The sequence below is a fragment of the Equus caballus genome, unplaced genomic scaffold, assembly GCF_041296265.1.
Source record: "Equus caballus isolate H_3958 breed thoroughbred unplaced genomic scaffold, TB-T2T haplotype1-0000016, whole genome shotgun sequence".
NCBI classification, from domain to species: domain Eukaryota; kingdom Metazoa; phylum Chordata; class Mammalia; order Perissodactyla; family Equidae; genus Equus; species Equus caballus.
Window position 1 is genome coordinate 9,475,999 of NW_027222391.1, and position 16,739 is coordinate 9,492,737.

A 16,739-nucleotide genomic window follows, 5' to 3' on the forward strand; every position below is an offset into this window, starting at 1 on the left:
AGAGGGTGGGTGCAGCAGGCCAGGGCTGGATGCCACTGGGTCCTGAGCCCGTGCTGGCACCCACCATGTGCGCCGGGGGTGATGGGTTTCTTGTTGTTGCCTCACCACAAGGAGCACCTTCTGATCTGTCACCTGTGCATGAGGATTGTGACCCAGCGGCTCTAAAGAAGAAGGTGCTCCCAGGGTCCCTGACATCATTTCCAAGGCTCAGAAGTGGAACCTGCATCCATGAATCCTGGACAGGAAACCCAAAGGCTCTTCTCACAAAATCATGGATTACTGGCGATAGCTGCCTGGCCTGTCGCAGAAAGAGTGTGAATCCGTCCTTCAACAAATGGGGCGCCGACAGCCTGGTCTCGTGGGGTTGTGTACAGTGCACAACCATCCAGGAATATTCCTGGACCTCTGCTTCCCTGTGACCACGACCTCCTGAGGTCTGTGTAGGGCCCAGAGCACAGGCTGCCCTTGTGCCACCACGTATCACGGATTGTTCCACAGGACAGGACCCTGCAAAGGGCCAGAACGAGCGAAGAGCAGGCAGAGATTTGGATGAAGGGCTGTGTACGACTTATGGTTCTCCTGAGCACAGAATCAGTAGGATGTGTCTCTCTCTCTCTTTATCCATGTATCTATGTATGTATCTGACTATCGTCTATCCATCTACCTATGTGTGTATGTATGTGTGTATCTATCTATGGAAATTTATTTTAAGAAATTTTTTCACATGATTATAGAGACTGGCAAGTCCAAAATGTGCAGAAGGCTGGTAGGCTAGAGACCCAGGGAAGGAAGAGTAGAAGTTACAGTTGGGTTCTGAAGGCAGTCAGCTGGCGGAATTCCCTCTTCCTAGGGGAGGTCAGTCTTCTCTCTATCAAGTCCTTCAACTGATTGGATGAGGCCCACCCACATTATGGATAGTAATAAATTTCAATCAATGTTTACTGATTTAATTATTAATCTCTTTTAAAACATGCATTCACAGAAACTCTTAGAGTAATGTACGACCAAATATCTGTGTCCTGACCGAATATCATGGCATACATAAGCTGACACATAACATGAACCTCCACAGGCCCCTCCCTTCCCTCTGGGTGTGGAGGAGGATGAGAGATGTGAGGTAGCTGTGCCTTAGCTTTGGGGCCTTAAGGGGCAGGGTTCAGGTTGTCCTCACCATGCCTTGGGTCCCCCTGTTCCTCACTGACCTTGAACACCACACCTTTAATGGCTCCCTGACACACGTGTAGGCACACTGCCCAGGGCTGCCCTGCTCCCTGCAGCGTGGACCTGTCCTGTGCGCACAGGACTCTGCTTCTCTCCCTGCTGAGCTGGCCTCCTGCGAGGACTGGGATTCCCGGATGGAAAGCCAAGATCTGCTGCCCCAGAAAAAAGCGCTGGATAGAATGGAGTGATTTTGACACATCAGCCCCTGGGATATCCAGTTAAAGCTCCAGACCCATCGGAACAGCCACACTCTCACAACCTCAGTTCTCTTCTCGGTCTCCACATGGCCCTCGGCCAACAGCTCTGGTTTCCAAGTCGATGGTGAAGCTTAGCATCACTAACCAGCACAACCCAGATGCCACAGTGCTCTTCCAGTGTGGGAGGGCTGGGGACCGAGAGTCACACTCCTTGGGCAGCAAGAGTCAACCCCCCTTCAGTGCTAACGAGGGGCTGACTTTGTAGCATTATTATTAAATTTGCAGAGTGTCTCCTCACCTGATCAGTGAAGACATGAAACATGAGTTGGGAGCTCCTCCCCTCACAGTCTCCACAGCCAGAGCTTTCTTTTCAGTCAATGCTCAGGTTTTGTGGCTCCCATACTGGGTGACTCCGTTATCTTTGCAATTTCCCCCTCACTTATCATCCTCTCTGGCAATCCCAAACGTCTGCTGTGAATCCTCAAGTGAGTCAGGCTGTGGACAACATGAGCAGGGACCCCAAACCTCCCCTTCTCCATCTTTTATGTGTTTCAGGCTCCTGCTTCCAAGCTGTGCTCACACATCCATCTGTGGTGTCGGGTCAGGTCTCAGGAACAGGATCATCCACAGCAGAGAAAGCAGCACCTTGAGATGATCAGTGTGGCCTGGCGACAACAGCATCCAGGCAGAAGCCCTAGAAACGTGGACCCAGGTGTTCTTTTCTCACAGCATCTGAGACAGACCCTCTGGCTTCAGGTCTGGCAGGAAAGCTTCCTGAGGGTCTCTTAGATCCTGTCCTAGGACGGGGTTGGCCACTGGGACCAGACATGAGATGATCTTGACACAGTGTCCAGATCTGTGAGGAATCACGATGCAGCCCCTCCCCCTCCCCCTGTGAGCCCGTCACTCTCTGGTCACTTCCTCATCTGAGTCTACATCCGGGTGACTCTGCTGTTCATCTGCTGCCATCCCTGAATGTCTGGAGACTTTGTGGGAGCTGCGGCTCTGAGGATGGCTGCGCCATTCGTGACAGCCTGTTCTCACCCTCATCACTGCTGCACAGACAGAAGCTTTCTTTTCAGGGCACAAATTCTCTCTAGATAATTGACGGAAGAGTCAACAGAAGGGTGATGCCAATGTGTCCAGCCGAGTTAAGAACCTGCCAGTATCTCACCACAAGGAACCCATGAAATCCAATCCCAGATCTTTGTCAGAAACCCAAAATATGCCTCTATTTTCCTGTTTTACCCAATCCCAGGATGGTGGCCCTCTTCCTGTCCTCTTGAGGCCAGGAGCAGTAACTTCCAACCTGATCCCCTGGGCCTGACCCTCAGCTCTGTGCATCTTGCTCCCTGGGGGCTCCCTGCCCTCAGACCCCAGGCTCCCTTGTGAGGACTGACCTTCCTGCATGAACAGGAACCCAGGGTCAAGGCTGCTCCGAGAGTCACAGGACCCACTTGGGCGGAGGGAAAGAGGGTACCTTGACGCCTCTGTGTCCACATCCTCGGGACAGTTTGTGTCCCTGACCTCAGGACTGCGTCAAGACTGCAAACGTGTGTTTCTCTAGCCAGATCAGGAGAAATCGGTGAGAGTTTATCAAGGCAAAGAAGAGACCACTGTTCATCATTTATCACTCAATGAAGGCACAGGCCTTAGGTCTGTCAGTTCCCTGGAAGATTCTGGAAATGGAAAAGAAGACTCCACAGCTGGTGTTGGAAATCAAACACAGAATTAGTGGATGTAAAGGTTTACCATAAGCCAAGAGAGACAGAAGTGGGACTCAATCGTGAGAGTGAAATGAGTGGATTTGTTTCAAAACCATCCTTTTTTGTCTCCTTTCTCATTGCAAAGGTTTAAGTAGAAAAACACAGGTGACGTTTTCAATAAACGCTTAAGAAGATGACAATTAAATTCATCTCCATGCCTGCCTTTGTAAAAATAAATATAGAAATAAAGCAATAAGGACTACTTCCTCAATGGCTTAAGGATGGTGTATCTTTAAACCAGAGAAAAGCATTATCCCAGAACAGAGAAGACTAGAATTGTTCCATTTCGGTCTTGGACCCCACGTGATGACTGCCGACACAGCTCTTCTGAAAGGTTTACCCTGAGATTTGTGTCAAGTCAAGAATAGAAAAAAAGAGAAAACATTTAAATATGAAGAGTTAGATTTTAATTATGAAAGCTATAAGTATGTACCTAGAAGTCTAGAGATTGTACTGAAAATTAATTAGGATGAATGAAAAAATTATCTGAGTCACAATGAATAAACATAGTATCTCATGTTAAAAGTATGTAATCTAAAATGTAGTTCAAAATGTATATGATTCTGTTTCCAGTATAAAAAATTAAAAATTTGACCATATCTGTAGAAAAACAATTACAAATTTCAGCACGTAATAAAATAAAAAATTGAACAAATGGTGGAATGTTTCCTTACATGAAAACAGAGTAAAAATGTCAGCAGTGAGTAGACAGGTTATATGGGCACCTTTATTATTTATGTTGTGACTTATTCATACATGTTTCCCCTTGAGAAAGTGTGGGTTAGCGTAAGCAGAGGTCACGGTGCACGTGACACGCCACCACTGCAGAGCCTGACATGGACCAGGCACAGTGACCCCGTGTGCTGCCCACTAACTGGCATTTGCTGCTAACACATCCCTCCCTCTGATATCTGAGGGGCCGCACTGGAGCAGCACCCACTGTGGGGACAATGACGTCCTCCCTTCAGCACTTCCTTGCTTATGTTGTTCTGGAGCCTCTGCCCATAGGGAGCGAGGACTGAGGCTCAGCTTGACAGGAAGGAGAGGCTGGAGAGAAAACAGAGTGAAAGAGAGACAGAGACCAAATTTCTTGGGTCCCAAACTGTGAGTGCACAGGGTCAGATCTGTGGTGCCTTTGTGTTTTTATTCCCTGCGCTGGGGATGGGTTATGACACCCCACCTCAGCCCAGCAGTGGAATCAGTATGGGGACAGTGGAGACAGTTGTGGATGGTCCTCAGCGAGAAGGCCACAGCAGTGAATTCTGAGCTGAATGTGACCAAGAGGCTGCAGCCTGAGCAAGGCCTGGGTGTGGCCCCTTCCTGTGGGGAGTGAGAGGCAGAAGCTGAGCCAGGGGTGGAGGCAGGGGATCTCTGTCTGAGGGGCTCCTAACCCCTCATGTCAGGCCGAGAGGAATAAGGGCTGGGGCAGCAGGAGGCGCTGTGGGCCAGTCGCTGGAGGTTCCATGGGGTGATGGCAGCTAGGAAAACAGCCACCACCTGAGTCTGTGACCCATGTCCAGTGACCTCCATGCCAGGGTCCCAGAGCCTCAGGGCCTCCACCCAGCCCACTTCTCCCTCGGTCAGATGCCGCATGTTTTTTGGAGGGAAGGAAGGGGATTTAGGGAAGAGGTTTGGAGGCTGGTCCTCGGGGACTGGGTGAGATGTGAGTGAGCTGTACCTCCTGAATGATGGTCTATGGACACACATGGGGGTTTGAGGTCCTGAGCTCATCCTTGTGATGGAAATATAGACAACAGCCTTCCTGCCTTGTTCAGTGGTGACAGGAAGGTTGTAGTTGTCAAGTGCGTCATCTCAATGGACTTCCCTCCTTCTCTGAGATTTATCTGAGTTGTCCAATGTCCATGATCTCACATGTCCCTAGGCTGATATCCCACATGGGTCAAAAATGTCCCTGCAGTCCCAGGCATCACACACACACAATAAACTCTCCTGAATGAGAGAGATTGCCCTCCCTGATCCATGGAACAGGAATCTCAGACTTCATGAGGACGGGACTGGAAGAGATACCTCACACTGTCTCCCCTGACTCCATCATGGTGAGCAGGGAGGGGATTGTCTGATTGGTTTGGAAAATGAAAGGCCTGTCCCTGGGGCTGGAGCTGGGGCAAATCACAGGCTCACCACATGACTGGGAGATTTGGGGTCAGAGAGGAGAGGAAAGGACAGAAGGTTTCCCTCAGTGGTCCCAGCATGTGCATCATCTGCTCTCCACCCTCGTCATTAGTTCATGTTGGGTCAACTACTGTGCACACTAGGAGCTGGGCAGAGGACACTGTCTCATAAGACTCTGCTTTTGGTGCCCTGGTCTTTCTAATGTTCTGCAAAGGGTCAGTCTCAGATGAAATGACACCAACTCCAATCAGGGAGGCCCCAGGCTGAAATTCAATACTCTCTGGAGAGGGAGAAGGGGGCAAAACTCCCTCATGAGGATGTCCTCTTCCCAGAGGGAGTGAGAAGGGCGATTACATCTCAAGAACCCACACTAGTGGCCATTGCCTGCCATCACCGGGCTCCTCCCCTGCAAGTGCCTCCTCTCTCAGGTGAGGACCTGTCCTAGAGGCCCAGCTCATGGATGTCTAGACACACACTCCAGTCCAGAGCCCTTCTGTCATGTTCCCCCAAACAAGTGATTCCTCAGGTCACTGAGGGCTGATTTCTGAGATTCTCCCCCTCACAGGGCCCAGGTCTCAGGGGCTCTGTCCCAGTTACGTTCCTCTTCTGTGTCCTGGAGCTTGGATCAGAGTTAGCCTGACTCAGAAAAGTGAACGGTTCACTCATACAAGTAGAGAATGAGCCATGTGAAATATTCTATTCAACTCATACATTAGTGAGGAGACCAGTGAATGGTAAGGATTGGTCCAAGAGAAGAGTGTAGCAAAAATCAAAGTACTTCCATTCCACCAGGAATAGGACCTCTGAAGCAAAGATTTGGAGTGTTGGAGACACGCTGCTTAATCTCTAACAAGGAAGACATCACATAAGAGGAAAAGAGTCTGTGTCTTTCAATTACTGCCACCACTGCTTGTCCTTGGTTTCAATCCATTGTCTGTTTTTCTCTAATCGAGCAGACATTCCTGGATGCTGGGGCAGGCTGCCCTGGGGACAGAGTCCACCAGGGGTGTGTGAGTCTGCCAGGGCTGCCATAACATAACACCACAGATGGGGTGGATTAACCACAGATGTGTTTTCTCACATTTCTGCAGGCTGGAAGTCCAAGATCAAGGTGACGGCAGTTTGGTTTCTCCTTGGCTTGCGCGTGGCTGCCTTCTCACTGTGTCCTCACAGGGACCTTTCTCTGTGTGCTCATCCCTGGTTTCTCTTCTTCTTCTTATAAACACACCAGCCCCACTTGTTTGGGCACCACCCTCATGACCTCATTTACCTTAATTACCTCCTTCAATGCCTTATCTCCAGGGACAGTCACATCAGGGTTAGGGTCTCAACCTAGGATTTTGAGGGACACAGTTCAGTCCATATCAGGGAGTCAGGGCAGAATCAGGGAAACAAAGTCCAGCTCTGTTTGACTCAGGCTAGTTGACTCTCCATATTATGTGCATCCACACCATTTACTGAACACCTAATTTGGGTCAGACTTGGGTGTAGGGGCTCAGGATAGTAGGTGGACAAGATAGGAAGGGTTCACATGCTCAGAGTGGTGACACTGTCTAGGGGAAGAGAGAGTACAAACAAGCAAAATATACTGTATAGGAAAGCTGTTTTGGGAGAGTAAGGAGGGGTGAGCTTGGTGGGGTGGAGATGGGAGCATTAGAGAGGTTGTCAGGGGATCAACAGTATGTGATTTGTTTATGAGGCCCAGGTGCTGCATAGAAAATGAAGGAGGAGGAGGATTGGATGTAGGTAGGGACTAGGTAGGAACTGTGGACGACACAAATGTCAGACTGTGAGTCTGGCTAACCGGTGGAGCAGGTGGGATAGAGGAATAAGTTCAGATTCCCCATGTCTTGGAGGAAGGAAGTATTGAAGGATGGTGTTGGGAAAAAGAGGAACTGAGGCTGGGCTCTTGGGAAAAGTGCGGGTGTCGGGTGATTCAATCAATTGAGACAACATGATGGCTCCATCTAGTTGAGACAGGATTATTTGAAGCTCACATTTTCAGGAGATATGATCAGCTCTGACAAATGTGTCTACTCATTAGGAAGGCCAGGCCTGTGCATCTCTAGTTTACTCTCCTCTTACATTTGATGAAAACTTCACCTGTGCCTGTTCAATTTCAGCATCTTGTTAGAGGAACAGAACACGAAGGATGAACTCAGCCCCCTCCTTCTCAATGCTGCCCCCATATTAGAAACTTTCCACTTTTTAAAAGCCAGAAAATGACCCTTTCTACCAGATTAATTAATCTGAACTTCAGGAGCGGGATTCTGTAATGGGGTCATGTTAAAATGCTTCCAGAGGTTTATTTTATGTAAAAAAGATTGATAATGCCTACTTGGCTTCTCTTCTTATTTTCTTGAGGAAGAAAATTGGCCAACAAGACAGGACAGGCTGAAGAGGCTGAGACTTGGCTCCAGATGGGACCTCAGGCCTCATATGAGGGGGCCTGCTCTCCCACTGGGCAGGGTCCAGGAGGATGGTCCACACATCCTGATCCCAGTCATCCCCTGTGGGGGCTGAAAGGCTGTGCCTGGAAGCAGGTGTTAGGATGGCGTCATTTCCCAGGCAAGCAGAGTCTAGTAGGAGAAATCAAGAAGACTCTCCTAGAAACCAAAGTGTGATGGATGCATTTCAAGAAAGACAACCCCTCAGTGCAGTGAGAAGGAGGATCTAGGCAATGCTTTACCCCAAAATCAAGAGAAGATAGTGGATGGATGGGTGTGGCTCCCCCCTGGGCACTGGACAGTTTCCTTGTTGGGCAGGGTTGGCCCTGGGTCACAGCTGATAAGGGCTGTGCTGAGACAGAAGTCTGCTTCAGGGTCCACAGCTGGTATTAGTCTGAAGGCCTGCTTCCTGGGGCTTAAATGGGCCTGTCCCCAGCCCATTTCCTGCCCACAGACCACTCTGCACAGGGCTGGAGCCAGGGCACAGGGCTGCCTCAAGATTCCCATTCAGACTGAGGGCAGCAGGCCTGCCTCCAGGGGCACTGATGAGCATTTGTCTTGTGCAGTTCCTGGATGGGCAGGACTGCTCCTGGACTGTGGCTAAGAGGGGCTGGAACTGGATCACGGGCTGCTTCAGGGCTCACAGCCAGGGACACGGTTGTCAGGCCTGCTAACTGAGGCACAGATGGGAGTGACTCCTGCTGGGTCCATTGACAAATGGTGCAGGTGACAAGAAGAAGACAAAAAAAGATGTGCCATGTTCACAGGGGTATGGCACTGATCTGGGCCTGTGGTCAGGACCCCCTGAGCATGGGCCTGCCTTCTCAAACACCACTCCTCAGCCTTGGGTTCCACCAGGATTTCACAGTCTCCTACCTGGATCCAGAAGCTCCCACAAAGGCACTTTTCTCCATTGATGGCCGCCAAATCATGGTTGCTGAGTGAGGACACGAGTGGGGGACCGCCTATTCCATCATCTTGCTGATGTCACTCGCCTGTTAAGTGATATTTAAAAATTTTAGGTAATGTATTTTGTTCTCGTATGGTTAGTCATTTTTGTGTTCAACCTAGGAAGAATTTGTCTATTGCCAGGACATGAAGATGTTACTGTATTTTTTCTAGAACTCTTATGATTTTAACTTTTATATTGATGACTATGATTCAAATCAGATTGAGTTTTTCATATGGGATGAGTCAGTGGCCAGTGGTCACTATTTCCAGACCACAGGCTTGTGATCAATTAAAGAAAAGCCAGTGACTATTTCAACAGAAAAGAATTTGATAAAATTTCAGAACTTGTTTGTGATTTTGAAACAATCTCTCAGGAAACTGGAATCAAAGGGAAGTCCCATTCCCTGACAGAAGACAGGAAATAAATAAATCATCAAAAATCATTATTCTAAGTCACTTTATGTTAGAATTTCTCTATTTAAAACAGAGATAAAACAAACGTCACACATCAGAAGAAGCGATCTGTTAGAATTGCTATGAGAGCAGCATCCTTGGTCCTGCAGAGGACGTTCTAGATTATGAGTTGCCCCACACGCAGGGACGTCCTTGTCTGTCACAGTTTTTAAATTAAATGATCATGAGGAATAGTCCTCCAGGCTCTCTAATGGGTCACATTTTTACAGATCGTCATGGTAAAGTTGTTCTGGAATTCAAATGCTATAAAATCTCTTCTTACAACCCTTTATCCTAGATGTCTGACTCAGTCCAAGGATAATACTCCACCAACCAAATTGGAAATATGAAATGTTTAAATAAAAAGTAATAACATAATATACATCCACTTCTTTAGGGAATGTAAACAGGGTAAACTAATCAGAAAAACAAAATGATGATAAGAATCATAACTGCATTCTTTGTTCAGTATTTCTATGCTTAAATTTTATCTAAGAGAATATGCACAATGGGATCAGATGTAAGTGTGGAAATTTCCTAGTAAATTATTATAATAAAAACAGGTATTTGCTCATCTCAGCATGGTCAGTATCTCCAGCAGGTGATGTGTGAGCCTGGTCCTGATGGAAGGGGACAGCGGTGGGAAAGGAGGACCAGAAGTACCAAAAGGAGAAGGTGACACTGGGTTTCAGGGTTAAGCATCCTCTTAGCAAAGGGGCCCTACTTGTGCTTTTGTATAGGCTCCAGGGGAGAGGTGAGCCAAGAGGTCGGAAATAAAGATGGTCACATATACAGAGACTTTGAATGTGACACTCAACAGCTTTACATAATCTTGACAGTGAGAGAAATTGTGTGAAACGTTTAAGCAGGGAGGTGCCTTTATCAGATAGATGCGCTTGAAATATCGCTCTAAATACAGAGTGAAGAATGGAATACAGTGGGCAAACTGTGGGATGAGGCCACACTGAGGGACTCTGCAAGGCTGGGGGAGCAGGGCTGGGCTCCTGCACGTGGTACCTGGAATGGGGCAGAGCCATGTGCAGCTGAGGGGAGGCTGGGGACAGAGCACAGAGAATCTCAGTGTCCATGTCCTGAGGGAGATGAGGGGCTCTCAGCCAGCAGGAGCAGGCTCCAGATGCCCAGAGGAATTATGCGAGTCTATGCACTGCCTCTTTCTCCTGCTGGGATCTAACTTCCATGTGAATAGGAGTTTTCCCCTCTTATGTCACTGCTGTATCTACAGAGCCCAGAAAACTGTGGCACAAAGGACAAACTCAGCAAGTGTTTACTGAAAGAGTATTTGAATTCTCCTGAATTTCAAACCTTGTTGAAGAGCAGATCTGAGGCAAAGATAATGATTTCTGCTTTCTGGACAGCTTGAGCCTGGAGTTCTGAGTCGAATTAAGAGTAGAGGTTAAGTAATAATGGTGATCTCATTGTCTATAGGACAGAAGAGAAACTCCCCCTTGACCCTGGGGACAGTGACCAGGGAGATGGACTGGGTTCCACGGCTTCACGCAGAGAAAGAGAAGGATGCGCTGGGCCTGCAGGGACTGAGGAAAAAACCATGGGGAGCAGGCGGAAGGGGGAACAAGCTCCATGAGCAAATAAACTGCAGAGTGTGGGTAAACTTGATAGAAGTCAAATAGCATTCCACTTAAGAACATGTATGATAGACATTTTTTTTTAGGATTGGCACCTGGGCTAACAACTGTTGCCAATCTTTTTTTTTTTTTCTGCCTTATTTCCCAAAACCCCCTGTACACAGTTGTATATCTTAGTTGCAGGTCCTTCTAGTTGTGGGATGTGAGACGTCGCCTCAACGTGGCCCGACGAGCTGTGCGCGCCCAGGATCCGAACACTGGGCCACCGCTGCAGAGCACGCGAACTTAACCACTCGGCCATGAAGCCGGCCCCTAATGATAGACATTTATTAACAAGATGTTAAATGTAGAGCTCATGATCCAGCACAAGATCAATGAAATTTTAATACTCAATTTTTTAACCCAAAATCCTATGAAGGACCCTAGTGGGAAAACCTGTGAAGAGAGGATGATGGGGTTGGTAAGCTGTGTGTCCATAGAAGAGATGATTCTGAACAGGGAGAGATGGATGACAGAAGCCAACAAATGAGGGTCTAAGACTTTCTCTGCCAGGTTGGACTTTACTCTAATACAAGATGGCGTGATGGGAGCTGCACAGCTCAAATATTAGGATTCATTGTGCTTCTTTGATTTCTCACTAGTACAGGCAATAGATTACCTAAAAATTGGAGTTTAAAACACAGATAAGGTTATGTGAGATTATTTGGAATTCATTGCTTTATGCACAAGTGATGGAACACTGAATATGGATGCGCTCCCTAAACCACATTAAAATGAAGGGATATGATGTTTGCAACATCTTGTCTCATGGTTAAAACACTTTAAATTCCAATTTCTGTACATTTTTCCACCTTCCATGTGCACTGCCTTATGAGAGAGTGATACAAGAGTCATTGCCTCCAATGTATGTGAATGCCATTAACAGATGATCAGACCATGGATGTGTGAATAGAGACAGTGACCTGGTGAGCTGCAGAAACCAGCTGTGCTCTCAGGGCTTTGGCCCTGGTGAGGGGTGTGTCCTGTGACCAGGAGGGGGCAGTGCAGGACAGCCCTTTGGTCCCTACAAAGCTGCTCAGCAAGGACCATTCACTCAAAGGAGCCTGGGCCTGGGGGCTGGACCCTGTGCTTACTGAAGGAGGCTGAGAAGCTCTGTCCTCTCTGGCCTGGCAGAGTCCCCTGAGCAGGGACCTTTGTGTTGTCTCGGTAGGTGCTTCCTCCCAGGGCTCTCCCAAGGGGTGAGGCCAACCTCCATCCTCCTCAGTGTGTGGTGTGAGCTGAGCTCCAGCACCAGGGCTCAGGGAGGGGCTGGGCAGTCACTGGATGGAAACCCATTTTCATGGGCAGCCCCTACTATGGCACAGGGTGGAGACCATGGGGATGTGTGCACCATGGCCTGGTCTCCCCTCCTCCTTGTGCTCCTCTCTCACTGCACAGTTGGGGACAGGCTTTGGGGACAGAGGGAAGCCCCCAACATCACTTCTCCCTTGCTTAGACTTCTGAGAAATTTCCCATGATTCTTGCCCAGCAACCATGCCTGTCTGTGTCTGCAGGTTCCCTCTCCCAGCCTGTGCTGACTCAGCTGCCCTCCCTCTGCATCTCCTGGAAAAACAGCCAGACTCTCCTGGACCCTGACCTCTCGCTTCAGTGTTGACGATTACTGGATATGCTGGTACCAGAAGAAATCATGGAGACTGGGCAGAGAAAGGATCCTGTGGTGATGGAAATAAATGTCCTGTATCTTGACTGTATCAATGCTACTATCTTAATTATGGTATTGTACTATAGTTTAGAGAGATAGTACCATTCGGGGAACCAGGTAAAAGGTTGATGTAATTTCTCTGGGTTGTTTCTTACAACTTCCTGTGAATCTACAATTATCTCAAAGTAAATAGATTAGTTTTAAAAACTCAAAAGATGCAGGCAAAACCAGGGAAACAGATATGTCAGTTTGTCAGTTATGGCATGCGCCTTAGAACCCTAACGTCATAACGGCCGGTGACCTTGACAACTCCAGAATCCTCAGGCTTCAGTGCCTAGTTTACAGTGCTCTGCCAAGTGCTGTAGACGTGCTCGATAGTCAGTGCCAAGAATTGAAGAAAACGGGATGTTTTCGTCAATCAAAAAGCGCTTTCAGCTTTCAGGCGGTCGTTCAAGGCTTCACCTCCGCAGGTAGTCTTTGAATATACTACTCTTGATCGTCCAAAGGGACTAGCAGTCACAGGAAGTGTTCTGTTTTGTTTCTCCTAAAACATGGGAACTGATTCTTACCTTCAGCACTGCTTTCATGAAAAGCTACTCATGTTCACAAGGTTCAGTGCTGCTGAGTACAGAAAGCAGGCTTTACATACTCAAGGGAGACTCTTTCTTGGCTCCATGAGAGAGAATTTTCTGTAGACCTATGACAATATCTCCCTATTCATGAAAGAGTTTTTGTGTCCTGAGAAATTTAGTTGTTTTACCTTTTATGACCAAAGAGTCATAGCTTAGAGGTTATAAGCTCAACAAAATAATATCTAAGACCCTGTTGTGTTTAGAAACTTATTGATGTTTCCAGTATTATTTGCTGATCTTTGAGAATTTCCCCCCAAAACTTGAATACTGATTTAGCTACGATTGGAGTCAATTTTCCAGAATCTTCAGTTATCTAAATTTTTATGTTAACATGAAACTAAATTGTAATTACTTTTTCACAAATCTCTAGGTCACTTTATTTTATCTGTCTCAGGCCACAAATTGTCCTGGGTTTTGGATTTTTTTTTTTTTTTTACCTTCTTGTAATATTCTCAACCTTTGGCCTCTTGGTTCTCCCCTTCCCAACAGCTCGTGGCCATCTTTGCTTTGCTGCTGCCCCCTTCTCCCCACCTCTAAGAGTTGGCATGCTCCGGGGCATGTCCTGGAAACTGTTCTCCAGCTACCTCAACTCCCTGTGTGCCCTCATCTTTTTTAATAGCTTTCTGTAATTTGGAGACTTGAATTTGAGCTATAGAGTTCGGTTTTGGGGATCGAGGCTAATTTTTAGTGTCGTGTTAACCTTGACCTTTGGCACAAAACTCTATCAGGTATTTGATGGGTGACTGGTTGTCCTGTGGTATTTGTTGCTTTGCAGGGAAAGCTCTTCTGTTGAGGTGGACACCCACAGTGAAAATGCTACGTCATCTGAGAGTGCCGGTCGCACTCTGCTGATCCACGGCCCCGTGGAACTCAAAAGAGGCTGGAGGAGGCAGAAGCGACACCTCTTCTTGCTCAGCGATCTGTTGCTGATAACTAACACCAAGTACGTGTACACTACAGGCTCTCCTGATTACCATCAGATTGTGTTTTCACCAACCCTTACTGTGGGAAAATATTAAGTGGATTTCTTCTTTTGCTTTTGCAAATGTTTTGATCCTCCCTTTAGTCAACAAGTATCGACAGAGGTCTTGTTCTGTGCCGTGTCCCTGTAGAGAACACGATTGAGAATGTGACAGGCAGGGTCTCTCCTGCCTGGAGCTTCCGGACAGATGATAAAAATAAGAGGAGGGAAATTACACATTGAAGTTAGTGCTTCTCATAAGAGAGAGAAGAGGGTACCATGTGGAGAAGAAAATGGGACCATCCTAGAGAGGGGCTGTCTATGAAGGTCTCTCCGAGGTGGCAGCATTTAAACCAAACCTATGGGGTGAGAAGCAGCCGCATTCCTAGACTAGGTGGCTGAGCCTTCTAGAGTGAGGGACCAGCAGGACTCAGTGGGTGCAACTCAGCCCTCTGGAGGGAGGGGTTCAGGAAAGGCTGATGTGACTGGAGCCTGCAGTGTGGGGCACAATATCAGGTAAGATACTGTGGTCAGGGGTCCAGCCACACAGGGTCTCCACAGGCCACAACAAAGGTTGAAATATTATGCTGAAGCGTATTTAATTAAGCAAGTGACCATATCTGGTTTATATTTTTAGCATATTGTTCTGCCTATTGCTAGATAGCAGATTGGTGGGTAAGCAAGAGTGGACGCAGGGAGACTAGTTAGGGAGGCAGTGGTTCTGGTGAAATATGACAGGGACTCCATCTTGGGAGTGGCAGTGAGAAGAGGCAGCAGACAGATTTGGAACATATGTTGGAGACAGAACCAAATGGATGCACTTTCTTCCCAACCCTGGACACAAATGTAACCAATATCCAGCCTAGAACATGGTAATTGCTCAGTTAACGTCTAACGGTAGGTGGATGCAAGGTCATCTGTTTACTTTCTTCATCTCTGTTTTCATGATTTATGAAACACCATAAAAGACAAAGAATATTTCACCAAACAAACTATCAAGAAGCTTTTTCATTACTAGAGAAAATGAAAACTCTTTTCTTGGCTGCCCTCACCACTAGCTCTCAGTTAGTTACGCCATGTCATAGGTAAGACACGCAAGTACCGACTTTGCAAAATGCTATATTTAATCTGAGCGACGTTAATAATAAGAAGCATGATTTATCAGAATTTTTTTCTGTCAGGAATTATGCTGAGGCTTTATGTACTGAATCTTGTCTGACCCTTGCAACTACCCAGTGAGATAGGCTCATTTTCCTTATCTTATGGAGGACCTTGATGCCCGGAGGTCTGCTGCCTTTCCCCAGGTCACCACCTTAGCAATTAGTGGAGTCCACGTTTGAAGCTAGGTCTGTTAATTTCAGCACACAGTCTCTTACCCAAGCTGTGGTGCTGCTGCCTCTATTCTCTCTTTTGTCTGGATTTCACAGAACACACCACAATCAACTAGTTTCTCTCTCATCCTTGAAATCAACCTTTCCTTTGTGGTGAGGAAATGGCTACCTCACATCCTGGTGAGAAATGGAACTGAGAAACAAATGAGAAGTCTAGCTATCAAAAAAAAAATCAGAGGCCAAAATAAAGACGATAAAATATATTTAAGATGAGTGAAATTGCCTCCAGATGTAGGCTTGGAGATGACGATGTCATAAAGAGGACAGAGAGAAAAAGATTCTGTCCAGGGCTTGGCATGAGGTCCATTCAAGGCACTCTGCTCCTGATAGAGGAATGAGGCATTATTTTTAAAAGTGTAGACTAGTTACCAATCTCTTTATTTAAGCAAGGTTAGTATAGGAAACTGAAATTTCTTGGATGCATTCTTGGGACCACATGAGGAGCATCACAGATGGCTTATTTAGTTTCCCCAATAGCCCTCCAAGGCAGGTACTGTTATCATCTCCAGGCTTCAGATAGGAAGACAAAGACTGAGGAAGGCTCAGGAACTGGCCCGATGTCATACACAGGAAAATGGTGGGAGAGACTGCACTGCAGGTCTGCCTTCATCCCAAGGCCATGCTCTTCCTGTCACACCATGTTGTATTCCTCTGTGCTCAACCTGAGACACACAAAAGCAAGCAACCACAACACTCATCTCCTGCTTGTCATGACTTTGCAGACCACTCACATTCAATTTTTAAGGGGAATACGTTCTCCTTCACTTTTCTTTTCACCTTTGTAATTATTACAGTATTTAGGAGAGTAGGAGACCTTTGTTTTCTCAGATACTGCTAACCTCTGAATGGGTCTGATAGAACCTACAGTACTCTGCTAAAAACATTTTATATTGATACAGTGTTCTTTTCTCCTAGCAAATTGCATCCATTTCAGAGCTGAATTTTTATTTTGGTTGGTCCATTATCACAGAAGATGCCCACCATCTTTCACATACTGCTTTTCAGAGAGCTCTCTGTGTCTGCTCAAGGGTTTCATAATGTGACACAATCTCTATCAATTTATTCAATAATATTCTTGTTTATGAGACTCAGTTCCTGCAAGATTACTTTTATATGCTTTCTACATCCATTGGGAATGTTGGAAAGTGTAGGTGATCTAAGGCATTTGATTTGCTTCAGAAGACCTTGATATAGAGAGAGCAGAGATTTTTGATAAGGTAACTGTCTTCATCTGGTCAGGCTACCAAAACCAAATATCATCGACTGCTTGGCTTAAACCAC

At 46.9% G+C, this 16,739-nt stretch overlaps 1 protein-coding gene across 3 annotated transcripts in view; it reads left to right on the forward strand.

Moving 5' to 3' along the window:
* LOC138922904 (rho GTPase-activating protein 20-like) overlaps positions 1-16,739 on the forward strand; it is a 97,059-nt gene that overhangs the window by 35,266 nt on the left and 45,054 nt on the right. For 2 of the 3 annotated variants that reach the window (XM_070259337.1, XM_070259336.1), the window contains exons 3-4: positions 12,326-12,944; positions 13,882-14,049. In XM_070259337.1, the coding sequence (XP_070115438.1) occupies positions 12,880-12,944; positions 13,882-14,049 (233 nt within the window). In that variant the 5' untranslated portion in view covers positions 12,326-12,879. Of the gene's footprint in view, positions 1-12,325; positions 12,945-13,881; positions 14,050-16,739 lie in introns of those variants that run through there. The other variant, XM_070259338.1, reaches the window with a different exon arrangement.